The sequence below is a fragment of the Equus quagga genome, chromosome 5, assembly GCF_021613505.1.
Source record: "Equus quagga isolate Etosha38 chromosome 5, UCLA_HA_Equagga_1.0, whole genome shotgun sequence".
In the NCBI taxonomy this organism is placed as follows: domain Eukaryota; kingdom Metazoa; phylum Chordata; class Mammalia; order Perissodactyla; family Equidae; genus Equus; species Equus quagga.
In genome coordinates this window covers 117,620,596-117,638,577 of record NC_060271.1, presented here as the reverse complement: position 1 = coordinate 117,638,577, position 17,982 = coordinate 117,620,596, and the positions used below count along the sequence as shown (strand labels likewise).

At 45.0% G+C, this 17,982-nt stretch overlaps 2 protein-coding genes across 4 annotated transcripts in view; one reads left to right on the top strand and one right to left on the bottom strand.

The window, feature by feature from the left end:
* FAM166C (family with sequence similarity 166 member C) overlaps positions 1–9,373 on the top strand; it is a 31,957-nt gene extending 22,584 nt beyond the window's left edge. For 2 of the 3 annotated variants that reach the window (XR_006888770.1, XR_006888768.1), the window contains exons 5-8: positions 751–1,001; positions 3,625–3,927; positions 4,745–4,941; positions 8,545–9,373. The gene's annotated coding sequence lies outside the window, so the exon portion shown is untranslated. Of the gene's footprint in view, positions 1–750; positions 1,002–3,624; positions 3,928–4,744; positions 4,942–5,385; positions 6,274–8,544 lie in introns of those variants that run through there. The other variant, XR_006888769.1, reaches the window with a different exon arrangement.
* Positions 1–17,982, bottom strand: part of CIB4 (calcium and integrin binding family member 4) — a 51,233-nt gene that overhangs the window by 5,659 nt on the left and 27,592 nt on the right. Inside the window, exon 4 of the mRNA XM_046662777.1 lies at positions 5,943–6,084. Within this exon, the coding sequence (XP_046518733.1) occupies positions 5,943–6,084 (142 nt within the window). The remainder of the gene's footprint in view (positions 1–5,942; positions 6,085–17,982) is intronic.

Genomic DNA, 17,982 nt, shown 5'->3' with positions numbered 1-17,982 from the left:
GCAGGATATGGATGTGGAGGGTACAACTAACCACGTCATTCCTTAAGTAGGTGGCTCTCCCCTGGTTGAATGTTTATCAGCCCCAGGGACTGGAGGCTCCGGCCTGACACATTCACCCAGGCTCTCCCTGCACAGCTCTGCAATTACACGCCATGGGTCAGGGGGCAGAGGGACCAGCGCTGGGACTGGAGGCAGTGGGCAGCCACAATGACGTTGCACTGCTGGTTATAAGCTCTGCGGCCTCTCCCAGAGACCCCGCAGTGTCCCCAGGCATCCTGCTGGCCCAGCTTCCATATGCAGAGACTGCAGCAAAGTGACACTACTTTGGTCCCAAGCCATCTGGAAACAGAATAATTTGCTAGAGTAAAATGTAGTTCTGGACTGTTCCCCTCCTTTGGGGGTGCAAGGGCAGAGCAGCCTGGGAAAGGGCTGGGGGCTGGGAGCTCTGGGCCACTGGCCAGCCCATGCGGCCTCAGGGCCTGCATCCTTGGGCCACTCTGGGGAGGGGGAGCCTTCCTCTTGCTGTTTCCCAACAATGGGGGAGATTAGAGAGCTGGTAGAGTCAGAGCTCAGCCCTCACATCCCCCCAAAACACTCTTACCATCATCATCCCAACCTCTCTGTCATGTTACTCCTTGCAATTGACAGCGCAGTACTTTCACAAAAATTAGCCCATTTGATCAAGTGAGGCAAGGCACGTTTTCATTACTGTTCCCGCGAGAGCTGAGGTTGCCTCCCTGCCTCTCCCAGCCACCAGCATCCCTTGTCACTGCATCAGATCTTGGGAACGTGCGGGAAAGTCTGCTGCTGGTGCTCTGGCAGCTGCCCGAGGGTAATTCCTATCTGGTGGAGGCCATGCTGTTGGGAGCAGGAAGGCGGTGCTGGGATGTTGGCCTCTGACAAGTACAAGTCTCCCCAGAGGTGCCGAGAGGAGGATGGATCTGCTGGAGGCCAGGACTATCCCTCAAAGCAGAAACTGGAGCCCAGTAGGCACATCCCAGGTAGGTATATTGGCCTTGCTGGATTCTTCACCAAATCACTTCCCCCTTCCTTCTTACTAACGGAACTACAATTCTTGTTCAGGCTGACACCATGTTTGGTTTAAAATACTCTGCTTTCCAGTCTCCTTGCCTCTATGTGTGGCCATGTGACATAGTTCTGGCCAATGAAGTTATAACATAGTCATGGCCAAAGGGACTGGGTAGGGCTTCCAAGAAAGTTTGCTAAGGAAGACTAGACAATCTGTGCCTTTGAATGTCCATTTTGCCCTTTTTCCTCCTCCCATCCCTTTTTCTTCCTGCCTGGAATGAAGATGAGATGCCTGCAGGCACAAAAACCACTTTGTGACTCTGAGGACAGCAGTCCCACAGTAAAGATGGCAGATCAGGAGGCTTGAAGGAGCCGGGGCCCTGGGTTACTTCCTGGAGCTGTGCCCCTGGCTCTGGACTGCCTGATCCCAGGCTCCTTTTTTTTTTAAACGTGGATGCTCTTCCACATAACTGAATGCAATCCTAACTGACATGGTAGGTCAGAGTAGTAGTTCTCAAACTCTGCTGCACTGTGGAATCACCCAGGGAGCTTTTAAAAAGCCAACGAACGGGGCCTACCCAGCACCATCACATCGCATCTCGGCAGCTGGGGCCCAAGGAGCTGTAGGTCTTAAAAAGCCCCCAGGTGGTTCCAGTGGGGAGCCACAGCTGAGAACCTGCAAGTTAGAACAGCGCTTCTTAAACTTCCAGGTGCAAGGAACCACGGGGGTCTTGTTACAAGGCGGGTTCTGATTCAGTAGGTGGGCAGTGGGGCCTGAGATTCCGCATTTCTAACAAGCCTCCTGGCTGTGTTGATGCTGCTCATGCGTGGGCCACACTTGGAGTAACGAGGGCTCAGAGCACTGAGTTAGGTCTTGGGCTTTGGCTAAGAATGATCACCGTGGCCGTTACCGCCACTGTCTTCTCCCTTCCGTCTCCTTCTCCTTTTCTTTCTTTTTATTCCTCCTCTTCTGCCTCCATTGCTGCCACTCCCACCTCAATTTAGTGAGCAGCTACCACATGCCAGGCATCGGGCTTAGAGATTCCCCTGTCCCATCTCTAATCCTGCTGACAGGTCTACGAGGTCACAAATCTGCTCAGCCCAAAGAGAATTCGGGTTTGTCTGGGTATAGCTGATGAGGTCTTGGAGTTGAAGAGTCCCTGGATGTCTATTTTCACAGCTGATTTGCACGAAGATTTTGTGCTTTTTGTTTTTGTACTTGAGCTCAAGGAGGACGGAAACCGCTCAAGGGGCTCGGAAAGGGAGGGTGGAAGAAGATACAAGGACCGTGAGGGACAGGTGGTGTCTGGTCCTAGATCTGGCCTGAGGCGCTCAGTCGGACCTCTTGAGAGTGAGGGCATTCTCCCCACTTCTGAGCTGAACACAGTTTGGCTCCTGTGCCTTGGAGCCTGAAGAGAACCTGCTGCTCTTCCAGCTCCCTGAAGGGTTTGGGTGTTTTTGTTTGTTTAGCTCTGGGAGCCATGGAAAGACGTCTGAGACAGACATCTTTTGGGACATCTGCCCAGGCTACACTTTACCATCTCTGAGAAGCATCCATCCTCCCACCCGCTCCAGTGGTAGGCCTCTGGCGCCATGTTTGTTTATGTGGCTCTGCTTCTTCTTGGCTGTGGTCGATTGGAGAAGGCTGGTCACCTAACCCAGGGGCAGCTAGATCATTGGTTTGTTTGAGCCAATCAGCATCTCCTGGGAAAATGGAAGAGAAACAGATGCTTGTGGCTAGTCAGTCTGAGTGAAGCCCCCAGGCCATGTGGGGGGCCAGGGTAGTTGTCTTTGGCCCATAGGCACAGAAGCATAAAAGTCAGATCTGCAGAAAGAGAAGGTAAACAGAGAGAAACAGAGATGAGGGACTAAACAGCCATGGAGAGAAAAGGAGAAAGCAGCTGTCTTGCTTCCTGATCACTTGCCAGCTACATCCTAGGCCCTCAGGAGGCCTGCCTCCATTCTTCCATAGGTTCCACACTGCTTGTGGTGGATAAACTCTAGTGCCCCCCGACCTCTGATGATCTGTCCTTCTTGGTGTTCATGCTTTAATGTGAGTGGGTGGGGACTGCTAACCAACAGAATTTGGCAACAGTGATGGGATGTCACTTCTGTGGTTGCAATATGTTGTATCAGATAAGACTCTGTCTTTCCAGCATACTGACTCAAGAGACTCTCTCCCTAGCTGTCTTTGAAGAAGCAAGTGACCATGGGTGAGGAGGCCCATGAGGCAAGGAGCACAGGTCAGCCTCTGGAAATTGAGGCCCGCCTCCAGCCAATAGCCAGCAAGAAACCAGGGCTGTAAATTCTATAGACACAAAGAAATAAATTCTGCCAGCAACTGGAGTGAGCTTAGAAGTGGTTTTCTCCCCAATCAAGCATTCTCCAGGTGAGAATGCAGCCCGGCCAGAATTTTGATTGCAGTCTTGTGAAAACCTAAGAACAGGACCAACTAAACCATGCCTGGACTCTTAACCTACAGAAATTGTGACATTATAAATGTAGGTCATTTGAAGCCACTAAGTTTGTGGTAATTTATTATGCAGCATGGAAAGCTAATGCACTCCTGTTCTTCATCATTTGCCTTCTACACAGTAAGTTCCTGTTACCTGCAACCTAAAGACTCTTGGCTAAGACAAGAGCACCCAGCCTGGGCCAGCATTCTCCATCCAGAAGAGCTGCTCCGTCCAGGAGAGTACTGACAGGAGACAGAAGAGGCTTGAGACAGCGCAGCAAGTGCTCTGTGGCAGAAGGCCTGACGGAATGTAGCAGCGACTAGTGGTCTAGAACTCCTTAGATACATTGGAAACTCCCTGGGACCCCCAGAAATACTTGGGGGTAAGGAAGGAGGAAGACTAATGCATAGGAGGCAGGGACTACTAAGCCAACTGAATTTGGGTATGTGATTTCATTTGTACTTACTCCTCTTGAATTTCACTGTAAATGTGTTTCCTATAGCAAATTTAGGACATTTGGGGCAATTATTTGTTCAAATACCTTTTCCGTCCCATTCATTCTCTCGTCTCCTCCTGAGATTCCAATTGAATATACATTAGACCTTTCTATTGTCCTACATGTCCCTAAGGCTCTGTTCCTTTTTCTCATCATATATATTTTTTCTCTCTGTTCTTATTTCAGATATTTTGTTTTTCAGTTCTATATTTTCTATTTGATTCTTTCCTATAGTTTCTATTTCTTGGCTGAGAATTCCTATCTTTTCATTCATTATGAGCATATTTTCTTTTACATCATTGGATATGGTTATAATAGCTGTTTTAAGATAATTGTCAGTAATTCTAACATCTGGATCATGTCAGAGTCAGCCTCCATTCTCAAGAATGAATCCATTTTTCTGTGTTTTTTTTTTAATTTTGTATATTGAATAATTTTGGCTTGTATCTTAGGCATTATAAATGCTTTATTGTGGAAACTCTGGATTCTGTTATATTCCTCCAAAGAGTGCTGAATTTTTTTATACAAGCAGGCAATTAGTTGGACGTAAACTGCAAACCCTGTCACACAGGGACCTTGTTAAAATGCAGTGGCAGCTCAAATCTCTGTTGAGTTCTTCTATCCTCACTTGAGCTGCTTTGAATCTCCCTTTGTATACATGGTTTAGAGGTCAGAAAGAGACTTGGGCATGGTTCATACACAAAATTTGGGCACCCTTTCTCTGGCTTTCTTTCATGGACTCTACCTTCTTTTCACTTTTCAGGGGAGAAGTGCTCCAAACTCTGATCCTTCAAATCAGAAAGAGTTCGGGGTTTCTATCAGTCCTGCATGATGCTGCTCACTGAAGCCCACCTTCAAACTAAAAAAGAAGGAAAAAAGGAGGCAGAGAGGACCATCCAGTACCATTTCCTTCTTCTAAGTGTCAACTCTCTGCTGCTAGAAGCTTTCTAGTGCCATCAGGTAGTTGATTTTTATTTTTTGTTTAGAGTTTATAGTTGCTATCTGTGCAAGTGACAGTATGATAGGAGCTTCTCAGCTATTCTTAGCAGGGGAATCTGTGATTTTATTTGAGTTTACTGGATGCTAAGCCTGAGAACATGTGGGATACAAAAATATCATTAAGTCCTTTTTACAGATGAGAAAACTGAGCCCTCATAGGTCCATCTGGCTTAAAACTCCTCCACTCCATGAGGCAGGAATAAGCTGGTGTCCACTATGTGGCAATAGGGGAGGAGCTAGCAGGAAAGGAAGGCAGGTGAGATGCCAAACTATTCAAGCCTAAGATACAAGTTCTTTGGGGCCAAGAAGTTGCCACAATAAGCTTAAAGCCTTGCACATGGTCTGTTCGAAGCCTCCTCAAGATTTCTTTGTTTCTTTCTTTTTGATTCTTTTTGAGAATTCCAGGCATCCCAGCTGTGCTAAGGGGCCATGAGCCTGCAGAAGAGCCATCTTTAGCAGAGTCTTATGGCTACCCCAGCCAAAATCAGAGACCAAAAAATATCATAGGACCTCAGAGATGATCTTTCTCAAACCCTTCATTTTAAGAATGAAGAAACTGAGGCCCAGAAAGGTGAAATGATTTGCCCAAGATTTCTCAGCCATTTAGTAACTGAGCCAGTTTCAGTGGTTGAATCTCTTAACTTATGCAAATCAAGCATAACTCCTTCATATCCATATGTAGTCCTCTCTCTGGCCTGCCCACACCACAACCATGAAGTAGCAACACCAATGACTCCATTTGCTTCTGATGGCATGGAGGGGAGGGCATCAATCTCTTGGAGTAGTAGTTCTCAATCATTTTTTAAAAGTCTACAGTGTTTGAGAAATATGACAATACCCATTAATACCCAAGTGAACCCCAATAACACCACCTCACCAATGCACTGATGTCAATGGATTCCAGATGTGGTATGTACTCTGTGGCACTCGCCCCTCCCCTCCCCGTCCCCCACAGCACCCACCATAGATGCGAAAGGCGTACTCAATCTTCAGGCTGGGGCAAGCCTGCTCACTGAACACAGATGCCATGCCCAGCACATCCTCAAAGGAGAACACACCGTTGTGGGAGAACACTCTGCAGATTCGGTCTCTGAAAGGGTTGACCTGTGGGTGGGGAGGAGGAGGAGGAGGCACGAGTTCTATCACCATCAAGTTCATGCCTCCCTGGCCCTTGCTCATCTTCCTGAAGCACAGTGTCCTGAGTTTGAGAAGAAAATAACAGCAACAGATTAAATATTGGAGTAGATGCTGGGTCAGCGAACCAGGACCCTGGGTGTGATGGAGGGTACCAGGGATGAAGGACTATGTTTAACATCACTCTCCTCACTGTCATCACCTCCTGCATGCACCTTCTAAGGATTCATATTTTGGTCTTACTCTTTTTTATGGTTATCAATTTTCTCTATGTTATGTACAAAATTTGGAAAATACAAAAAAAAAAGCATGAAGAATGGGATAAAAATTCTTTGTAATCCAGTCCCCAGAGTCAGCCACTGCCAACATATTGATGTAGAAGTCAGACAGACCCAGGTTTACGTCCTGGCCTCAGTGTTTACTAGTGAGTAACCTCAGTGCAGACAAACTACACGATCTCCTGGGCTAAGTTTTCCCACCTATGGGGTTGGGTGGGGTAATACTATATTGGCCTATAGGCTTGTTGTGAGGATTAAACAGCGTAAGTCTAAGGCTGCTCAATGTCTGATAAATAACACTCAACAAGTGGTAGCTGTTAGTTGTTTATAACTACTACAGATAGTATAATTTGCACAGAAATTTTCATTTTTAAACCAGACTATTTCTCAAATTCGAGTGCCAAGCGAGTAAGGTGATTTTAGGAAGCTTGGCTCCCCTAAACTGGGCCTGGCCAGGGGAACACATGAGAGGGCGCTTCTGATGTCGGTGCCACCTGGTTCTGAGCAAACACCCCAGTCGTTTCTCACCAGTTCAGAGGCCGCCCGCTAAGGCCACCTCGCTGCTCTCCCTCGGGCCCCAGGAATGGGCAGGCTGGGTGGGCTGTGGGGTGGAGCGGTGGGCAGACCTAATGAGAGTTAAAGGCACAGAGCAGGCCTGGAAATCTTTGAAAGTAGCGAGTTTGTCTTTGCAACCTCCTCCTCCCACTTTCTGTGCCCCTAATCCATTCCCACCTGCCAGGACTCCTTCCCCCAGTTGTGCAGGGGCCCAGCACTGGCCTGTTCCAAACCACCCGCCTCCTGGCAGGCCTCGTTGGATCCCGATTTTGCTCTAGTGATCCACAATGATCCCCGATCCCTCCCTCCCCACCGACGAACATTCCTTTCCCTTGGCTGCACCTCAGCTAAGAAAGCTGTTGGATTCTGTGAACTCACAGGGCAGATCAGAGTGGCCAGTAGTTCCTCAATCTTTCAAATTTTTAATTAGTTGAAGCAAATCCCTGGTTGATTTTTCTAGTCCCCTTTCACTGACACGGTATCTCCTCAAGGCTCCAGGCTTCACGCCAAAGGGTTAGTTCCTCTGCTTCAAGCACGCAGTGGCCCCATCACTTCCCTTACAGGCCTTGAGCCCCAGCCTCTGGGGGCCTAGCTCCTTGTCCACCTATGCTTGGGGCTGCCCCAGCCCCAGCCAGTGCTCAGCTCTCTGGCTTTGATTTCTCCATTCTGCGCACAGGAAACTTCTCTTTCATTTCTTTTGAACTCAGCTACATATTAAATCTATGGTTTAATTTTATTTGGTATTCCTATGTACTTGAGGCGGGAAGGAAGACTTTCTCTGTCACCTCAGGTAGCCATATAGTTCTCAAACTTTAGTGAGCATGCAGGTTACCCCAGGTCCTTGTTAAAAACGTGAATTGTAAGCTCGCGCCCTCAGAGCTCCTGTTTTAAGTTCTGGGTGTGGCCCAGCATGGGGGATGGGATTGTCTCCCTGAAAACTTATCTGTTGAAGTCCTAACCACCAGCACCTTGGAATGCGACCTCATTTGGAAATAGGGTCATTTAAATGTAACTAGTTAAGATGAGGGCAATAGGAAGTAGTCCATAATCCAATATGACAGATGTCCTTATAAAAGGGGGAAATTTGGACTCAAAGACACGCACTGAGAGAGAACACCGTGTGGAGATGAAGGCAGAGATCAGGGTGATGCGTCTACAGGCCAAGGATGCCAAAGATGCCAGCAAGCCACCAGAAGCTGGGAGAGAGGCCTGGAAAAGAGCCTTCCTCACAACCTTCAGAAGGAACCAAGCCTGCAGACACCTTGATCGCACATGTCCAGCCTCCAGAACTGAGACAGTAAATTTCTGTGGTTTAAGCCATGGGGTTGTGGTATATTGTTACAGCAACTGTAGCAAACTAACACACCCGAGACCCTGCATTGTAATAAGATCCCCAGGTGACCGGTTAATTGCACTCATATATACAAGTACATGTTCCAGGAGTGGTCGGGGTGGGGGCGAATCCAGGCGGCCCTGCTAGAACTTCCAAAGAAGCTCCCGCTGTGTGTGCTTCCTCCGTCCCTTCCCCTCGACATCCCCAGGAATGCTCGGTTTGACTGCCTCAGACACTAACTCCAGCTTCGGTGATGTGTTCCAGGGCACGTGGACCCAGCTAAGTGGCTTTACAGATTGCTTTGCCGAATTTTAACTACATAACGCTCACAATGGATAAGTGGCTTAACAAGATCCCTGTGAGGGAACCACAATAGAAGATAACCACTTATAATGCAAATGCAAGTGAACAACACGGAAATGTCAGGGCAGATACCTCTTGTACTTAAACTACAAGTTCTTCTCTGTGAGGTAGAGATGATGAGAATCTAGGCAGACAGAACGACGAGTCCCAGCTTCAGTTCTGTTTTCCTGCACTCGGACAAGTGCAAGACAGATCAACAAGCTCACTGTCTAAGCACATATTCAACCAGGGCATGAGATACCAATCTTCTCTTCCCTGGGGGCCTCCCTCATGACTTGGCTTTGCTGGTAGTGACCGGAGGGAGGTGAGTGCCAGGAAGCCAATCCACTCCCCCTTAGACCGCGTCCTGTGACTCTGTTATCTACGCACGTGCACGCATATGCATTCATACACACACTGTCATAGAGATGGGGAAGGGGCAGTTGATGTGTGGCTGGTGGTAACAAGAATATAGAGAGAACACAACATGGTGAGCAGATCCTGTTGAAGATGCAGAGAAAATATTGCTGAAGATGTAGAGAAATAAGCATTAATAAATTTCACACTGTGGAAGGTTCGCTACATAGGTGAAGAAAAGTACAGATATTTCTTGCATGGTTTTCCTGGATTCTGTTTCAATAATGAAACACATGAAGAACCACATTTCTGTGACCCTCTGAAGGAAAGAGATGATATGGATGGAACAGTATGTTACTTCTTTAATAAAAACATCATTTATGGGAAAAATCGAGTGTAATCACGGATGGAGTGGCTGCTCCGTGATGAAAAAGAATTCTGGGTAAGGGGTTGGGGTGGGGCAGGAATGGTGACACATGTGAAACTAATTTCCTGCAGGTGACTGTAGTCAAGAAGTCAAGTCCAGCACACGATATGCTGCGGGATGCATTGATGTGGTTAGCTTTTTTAAAAAAAGGTTTAAAATATAGTAAACCCTACAGAATGATTTGTAATCAGAAGGGAAGTGACTATGAAAATCTTTTGAAGTGCAGAGGTTTGCTGGTTATTTCTTGGCAGAGCACTTAAAATAGCCATCAAACTTAAACAAGAATTATACGCGTTTCTTACCCAAAAAAAGACAAGCATTCCAAATTTGCTGAGCTTCTTATGATAAGTGACTGTTGGCAGTTTGTGACCTCACAGGTAAGCACCAAAAGATGAACTCAGCTTCTTCTGGCTCTTCAAGGTGAAGGCGACTAGTTTTAACAGTGGGTGAGGAACTACTTGCTTTTCCAAAGAAACTCATGCTTTGGAGAGAATATTTTGAAAATGAGATTTTTGTTGTTGAAAATGTGGTGTTACCTATAAAAATGCTTATATCTGCATATTTGAAAATACTAGATTTTTCTAATCTGTTTGAAAATCATCCAAATGAAGAGTGTCAGTGAATTTTGAGTCCATTTGTCAAAAATATGAAAACGCAATGCTTCCCAATTAGCTTGAAAGAGACGCTGACTGACGTAAGGGAAGACGGACATCTACCAGCTTAATTTCAGTAAAGAGCCTTTGATTGGTGGGTGAGATTGAAAACGAGTACCATAATTTAATACAGCCGATGATACATCTCTTCTCTTTGGATCAGCTCAGACAGCCATTAAAAATCAACTCAACTGGAACCAGACCTCTGAACGGCTCCCTCTCAAAGGGTTAAAGCAAGATTTCAAAGAATAAACAAGCAGCGTATCCATCCGCATTGCTGCTCTTACGCTATTGTTATTAACTATAAGCAAACAATAAAATTATGAGGGAGGAAATTTTGTTATATAAAATAAAGGAGAATTTGTCTTTTAAATGTAATCTGTAACTTTTAAATTTTTTATTTTGCTTGTTTATATCTTAACATATTACTCTTATAGTAAAGTTACAGAATTTATAAATGAATATACACAGATTATGGGTGCATGCTCCACATTTTTTTATTGCTGGGGATGTATGATCAAAAATGCCTGGGGGTCTCTGATCTAGACTAACTCCTTCATATCACGGATGTGGAAATGCAGCCCTGGGGGGAGGAGAGTGACTGGCCCAAGGTCACTCAGCCTAGGACCCAGGTCTCCTGAGCCTGCCCAGAACTGTTTCCACTATGGTGACTTGTGGCAAATAAACATTAAAGGTGGTGATGGAGACAGAGCATGGGACCATTAAAATGTGCAGACTTTGAAAGTGGAAGCCTCTTAAAATACTTACTTTAATAAGAAAAAATTTTTTTTCACAAAGTGTAAAAATAGAGCGTAAATTAAAGTCAAAGAAGTGACTTTCAGTCAATGAGAGTTCTGTGTCTGGCGGGTAACGACTGTCCCTACGAATATGAGAAGCACCTCAGGGAGGCCCATAGGTTCAAACGCTGCGGGAAGGAGAAGCCAAGAGGAGAAGGCGAAGGCCACAGCGAGCCCTCAGGCTTGGAATGGTGGAGGCACTGGAGTGAGGAGCAGAGGATGCTGTTCCTGAGAAGATGGCAGGGCAGATGTCAGCCGCAGGGCGAGGCCCGGGTCACCAGAGCTGTGTCTGGGCCCTGGAGGCAAGGGGCAGCTGGTACAGTTCTCTGTGAGGCCTGGTGGGCACCCAGGACAGTGTCCTCGGCCTGTCTCTCTTCCAACAACAGCAGCCTCCCTCTCCCCCAGGTTCCCTGCCTCCTCACTTCCCAGAGGGAGATCCCGGGGCACAGACGTCCCCTATGATGACGTATCCTTAGCACATACGCAGCTCCATGCAAAGGAACGGCAGTGCTGCTACAGGGGGAGTTTCTAAGGGTCCGGGAGATGCTGCCCCTGTGCCTCTCCCTGCTCTCCACCTTGAGCTAAGTGCCAGCTCCGCTGGTGTCCTCAGTTCCAGGCCAGCCACCAGCAGACAGAAGAACAGCTGGGAAGAGGCAGGAGAGGGAGCAAGGCTTGTTCCTGATCACAGTCCCAGTTCACTCTCTCCCAGATTGGTGTTGCTATGACTTTAACAATCTGAAATTTGAACCAATAAATTTTGTGACCTATCCAGAGAGTCATACCCTGCATTAAATTTTACACTCATTTGGACGTCTTCAATCCTCCAGAGGAGAAAGAAGATGACAATTGATGAAGCAATGCTTCCATTTCAAGAATAACATGTACCCTAGTGTGAAGGCGTTCTGAACAAGGGAATATAAACATGTCAGTATAGAAATTTATACAGGTAACTCAGTAGTGCAATCTCCATTGATGCATGATAAAACTAAAGAGGAAAATAAACCCAAAATGCTGGGGATTTTTGGGAAAAGAAACTACAGTTTGTTGACAAAAAAATTGCAGTCCTTGCCAGAAAACTACAAGTTTTTTTCTAAGATCTTCTCAAAGTTATTGAACAAGAGATTTGATTTGAAGATGAAAGTCAGAGGAAAAATATTTGGTCTTAGCTTAAAAATATCTCCTCACCATTTCTCCAACTAGCACATAGTCAAAAAGAGCTTTTGACAGTTGCTGGAAAAAATTCACACAAAAATACACTAGTGACTCAATAATGACATCACTGATGCACTTTGATTTTTAAGATCTCCTTTTTTAAAAAAGATCAAACGGTATTTCATTTAAAATTTCTCACTGCTAATTAAACTTCCTTAATTTTTAATGCTTGTTATTTTTGAATAATGCCTTATGTTTGGTCATTTTGTCTGCTACCAACTCTTATCAAAATGAAATGATTAAAGTTTATATTTTTAAACAGACATAAAGCATCTATCAAGGAAGGGAGTGGATGAAGGTGTCTGTGGGGAGGGGTACATGAGAGGCAGCCCCTATCAGGTCTTGAGTGGCGGCCGTAGGTTATGGGAGCAGAGTCTCCCTGAGGGAAGTGCTGCCTGAGAGGCCCCTCGTATTTTGTACAACATTGGATGAGCAGACCCTGTGTCCTGGGAGAAGAGGGTAACAAAACCTTGTGTGTTTTAGTGCCTTTGAAAACTTCCCTCATAAATATCCCATATTTATGGATTGGAAGGCTCAATATTATTAAGATATTGGTTCTTCCCAAATTGATCCATGGAGTTAACGTGATTCTAGTTAAAGTCTTCCAGCTGATGTTTCTGTGGAAATTGAAAAGCTGATTCTAAACTTTATATGGAAACGCAAAGGGGCAAGAACAGCCAACACAACCCTAAAGAAGAGGAACAAGGCTGAAGTACTCATACTGCTAGACATCAAGATCTATGCTAAAGCTTTAGTAATCAATTCAGCATGGTTTTGGTGCAAGGATAGACAAACAGACCAATGGCCATAACAGAGATTCGAGAAACAGACCCACACATATATGGCTGCCTGATTTGCGACAATGTGACATTGCAATGGAGTGGAGGAAAGGAGAGTTTTCAATAAGTGATGATGGGTTTAGTAGATATCCGTATGGGGAGGAAAGTGAATCTTGATTCCAACCTCATACCATACACAAAAACCAATTCCAGATTGACCAAGGACTTAATGTGGAGAACTGATAATAAAACTTTCAGAAGAAAGCATAGGAGGGGCCGATCTGGTGTTGTAGTGGTTAAGTTCATGTGCTCCGCTTCAGCGGCCTGGGGTTTGCAAGTTCAGATCCCAGGTGTGGACCTAGCACTGCTCGTCAAGCCATGCTGTGGCAGCATCCCACATAAAGCAGAGGAAGATTGGCACAGATGTTAGCTCGGCGAGAATCTTCCTCAAACAAAAAGAGGAAGATTGGCATCAGATGTAACTCAGGGCCAATCTTCCTCACAGAAAAAAAGAAGAAGAAGAAGAAGAAAGCTTAGGAGGACATCTTCATGACCTTGGGGCAAAGATTCTTTAACAGTATACAAAAAGCCCTGACCATGAGGGGAGGAAGTTAATAAATTGGCGTATATTAAAATTGAGGATTTATGTTGTTCAAAAGATATCTGTGAGAGAGTGAAAAGGCAAGCCACAACAATCCATAGGTACTTCAACAGGAGAATGGGTAAACAAACACTGGTACAATCATATGATGAAATACTTCTCAGCAATAAAAAGAAGCAGACTACTGACTCATGCAACAATGTGGATGATTCTTAAATGTATTTTGCTAAGTAAAAGAAGTCATATCCGAAAGTCTATATATTATATGGGATTATTTGTATGACAGCCTGGAAAATACAAAACTATGGGGATGGAAAACACACAGGTGATTGCCAGTGGTTGGAGGAGGGGTGTAGTCCAACCAGTGTAGACTGGTGTAGTCAAACAAGTGGTGGTTTGACTACAAAGGAGGCTCACAAGGAAATTTTTAGGGTGATGGAGCTGTTCCGTGTGGTGGTACTATGGTTGTGGATCCACGCCCCTATGTGTTTGTTTAAACCCATAGAATCATATACCACAATGAGTGGACTTTACCAGATGCAAAAAATAAATACATAAAAATTAAAATAAATTTAAAACCCAGGATGATGGTGAACCTTGGATGAAATGCAGACCATGACAAATAAAAGTAACTATGTTACAAATGTATGACAAAACCTCACTGAAAGGAATTGGGAAAATGGAACTGACCAAGTGACTCTGGCAAATGGTGTTTTGAGTGGGTACTATAAATCTAAAGACAAAAAGAACTATAAACCAGCATTGTACTCCAGATGGCAAACTTGTTTCTCACAGGGGTAGGGTTAGCAATTCTGAAACTATGTGGATATTGGGGTTGAAGAAGTAGGTAAATAAATAACAGATAACAGGAGCCAAGTTTCTCATCATCACAAAAAGACATTACAAATAAGCAAGGGGGGAGGGCTAGATGTGGTGCTGGATTGGTCAGAGAGTTTAATATGAACTCATGGGTATCTTAATATAGAGAGATGGAAAGATACAGAAATAAATTCTGGTGTGTGGTATACGTAAGTTAGAATACATACATATATTTTCCAGCTCTGTCCACTAAGTAACTTGACATAGGAGAGAGCTGGAAACACCACCTTAACTAAATGATCAAGGTTAGCATCACCAGTGAGAGGTCACGGTGATATCACGTACCCCCTGACACAACATGAAGAGAAGGGCACTTTACCTCTGTGGGACTCGTTGCACAAATCCATCATCCTAGTCTAATCAAGAGAACACATCTGACAGACCCAAATTGAGGGGCATTCTACAAAAAGACCTGGCCAGTGCTCTCCAAAAAGTCATGAAAGACAACACTGAGAAACTGTCAGAGATTTGAGGACACTAAGGAGACATGAAGATGAAATGCAATGTGGGATCCTGGCATGGATACTGGAACAGATAAAGGACATCAGTGGGAAACTGGTGAAATCCAAATAAAGTTTGTTATTTAGTTAGTAGTGTTGCATCAAGTTTAATTTATTATTGGATTTGATAAATGTACCATGGTTATGTAAGATATTAACATTAGGGAAATTTGGATAGAAGGTTTACGGTACCTGCCTTAATAAATCTTAAAAGCAAGCCTTGAAAGAATTAAACTTATTTCAGGTACCAAAACTGCATCCCAAAACACAACTCAGTAGTATTTAAATAAATACAACAAAACTAAGCACCTGACAATGTAAAATTTACTGTGTTCAGCATCCAATAAAAAATTACCAGTCATATAAAAAAGTAGGAAAATGAGACCCACAACCAGAAGAAAAACCACGTAATAGAAACAGATCCAGAAATGACACAAATGATAGAATAAGTAGGCAGAAACATTAAATCAACTATTATGAATACACTACATATGTTCAAGAAGGTAGAGGAAAGCAGGATGAGGAAAACTAGAAACCCACAGATTCAAGCAGCTCAACAGATCCCAAGTGGAAGAAACTTGAAGAAAACCACACCAAGGTACAGCATAATCAAATTTCGAAAAACCAGTAATAAAGAGAAAAACCATTTTTGAGGGGAGGGGCACATACTTATAGAGGAACAAAGCTAAAAATGACACTAGATTTCTGGTCTGAAACAAAGCAAGCCGAAGACAATGGAGTCTTTAACTCTGAATGAAAAAAAGAAGCTCTCATTCTATTATTCTATACCCAGCAAAAATATCTCTCAAACCTAAAGGCAAAAGACTTTTTTTTTTTCAGACAAAAGCCGAGAAATTCATCAACAGTAGATCAGAGCTACCAAAAATTTAAAAGAAGTCCTTCACGGAGCAGGAAAATACCAGAAGGAAACTTGGATCTACCCAAAGGAATGAAGAATGCTAGAAATGATAAATATGACAGTAAATATAAAAGACCTTTTTTTTCCCTCATTTTAAATCCTTTTCAAAGAGACAAATCCACATATATAGCCAGAGAGTTCAACATCCCTCTAATTGATAGAACGTCCCTAATTGATAGAACAGTAGACCAAAAAAATCATTAAGGATATAAAAGACTTGAAAAGACTATGAACCAACTCGACTTATTTGACATTTTACAGAACACTGCACCCAACACAACCGTGTACACATTAGTTTCAAGTGCACTTGGAATGTTTACCAAGATAGACTACATTCTGGGATATAAAGCAGGTCTCAATAAATTTAAGAGGATTTAAATCACACAAAATATATTCTCTGACCACAACAAAATTGAATTAGAAATCAATAACAGAAAGATCTATTGAAAACCCTCAAAGTCAAAGACATTGCAAGAGAAAGTAGAAAATAATTTGAACTAAATGAAAATGAAGATACAACATATCAAAATTTGTGGTATTCCATGAAAGCAGTGTGTACAGGAAAATTAACAGCATTAAGTGCTTATATTAGAAAAGAAAGGACTTAAATGTTTATTTAAATGAACAAAAAGGCCTCACCCATTGGTGGGAGTTGGTCACTAGGGGAAAAGAGAGAGGGTCAGGAATTCCAGGTCTGTCAGGTGGAGCCCATGCTAACCCTGTGCTCCTGGGCTACGTACATCTGGGAAGTGACTGCCCCCGAGGGAATGGATGAGCTTGTCACCAGGAGCAGGGGCTTGGAAGCCACAGATGGATGGAGCTTCTGGGCTGAACTGAGAACAGATGAGCAGGATGCCCTTTCAGGGAAGCCTTCTCTTCCTTCAACACCATTGCCCAGGAGGAATTCCTAGTTCTGTCTGAACCAATGAGTCACGCTTCAGCACTAAAGCAACTCTACCAGAAGGTGGCAGTGTTGAGTTGGAGTCGTTCAGTCAGTTCTCAAACCCAACATGAGTGAGCACCTACTGTGTGCAAGGCATTCCGTTAGGCTGTGACTATCTTGCCAGCAGGTGGCAAGACAAATATTACCACTCTGTTTCACGAATGAAAGGAACTGATGCCTAGAGGAGACGGACTCAAACCTCTAATTCGATGCTTTGTCTATAGTGCTATTCTTGACCCAGTGGGTATTTAATTTTCCCCCCCAGAATTTCTCAACATCACATTCCCGCACACACAGAGCAGGCCAGGTTTGAGGCATTGTCCTGAGTCCCACCCTCCTGCCAGTTGGCAGTTGCCCAGAGAACAAACCAGTGGAGCGGAAGGATGTGGCTTCCTCAGGTAGGGATGCAAGACTCAAAGCTCACGGCCTGAACTTCAAGTCCTTGCAGCAAATGCATGAGGCGAGTTACCGTGTGCCAGGCACTGAACGAGGTCCTGGGCCAACCCCCGCCAATGATGGAGACGCCACCTCTGTCCTGCATGAGACCAGCCTGGGCACTTAAAGAAGTCTCCTCAGAAACAGACAGCGTAGGAGAAATGTTTGAATCCAGTCCAAGCAAAGTGAAATGACAAGAGCTAGGACAGGGTAACATTGCTGGGAGGTAGGACAGACAAAGAGGCCAGAAGGAGAAACAAGCCAGGAGACAGAGACAGAGCAGGGGCTGAGGCCAGAGTGGGCAGGGAGTAAGATGCGGTGGCACTCTGGGAGATGCTGGGGGAGGGGACTAGGGAACCAGGCAAGGCCGCAGGGCTTCCCCTTCCTGCTTCGCACGCCCGCCAGCTCTCTCCTCCCCTTGCAGGCTGCCCAGGTTTTACCTGGATGGATAAAAATGTAGGGGAGGGCAACATTGGGCTTAACCTAGATCCTGGAACCCCTGAAAGGCCCAGGTTGGTCACCAGGTGGAGAGAAGCCTGACATTTTCATTTCAGGGGAGCTGGGGGTGGGGAGCGTGGGGGATGAGAAATTCACTGAGGTGAATGCACTCTCTCTGTTGGCCAGGCCCCCGAGGCATCCTTCCCGCCAGTTGTTTATAAGAAAGGGACAGTCTCTGTGTTTTAGATGTTCCACCTTCCTGAGTCTAAAAACAGAGAGGCCTGTATGGGAGCTGTCTCCTAGTGACAGATGGGTTGGCAGCGACAGGCTGAGGATGCGTCCTGCCGGCAGCTGGAGGCGGATCGCTAATGGAACAAATAGGGGAGCAAGGCAGTAAAAATGTTAAATATTATTAAACAT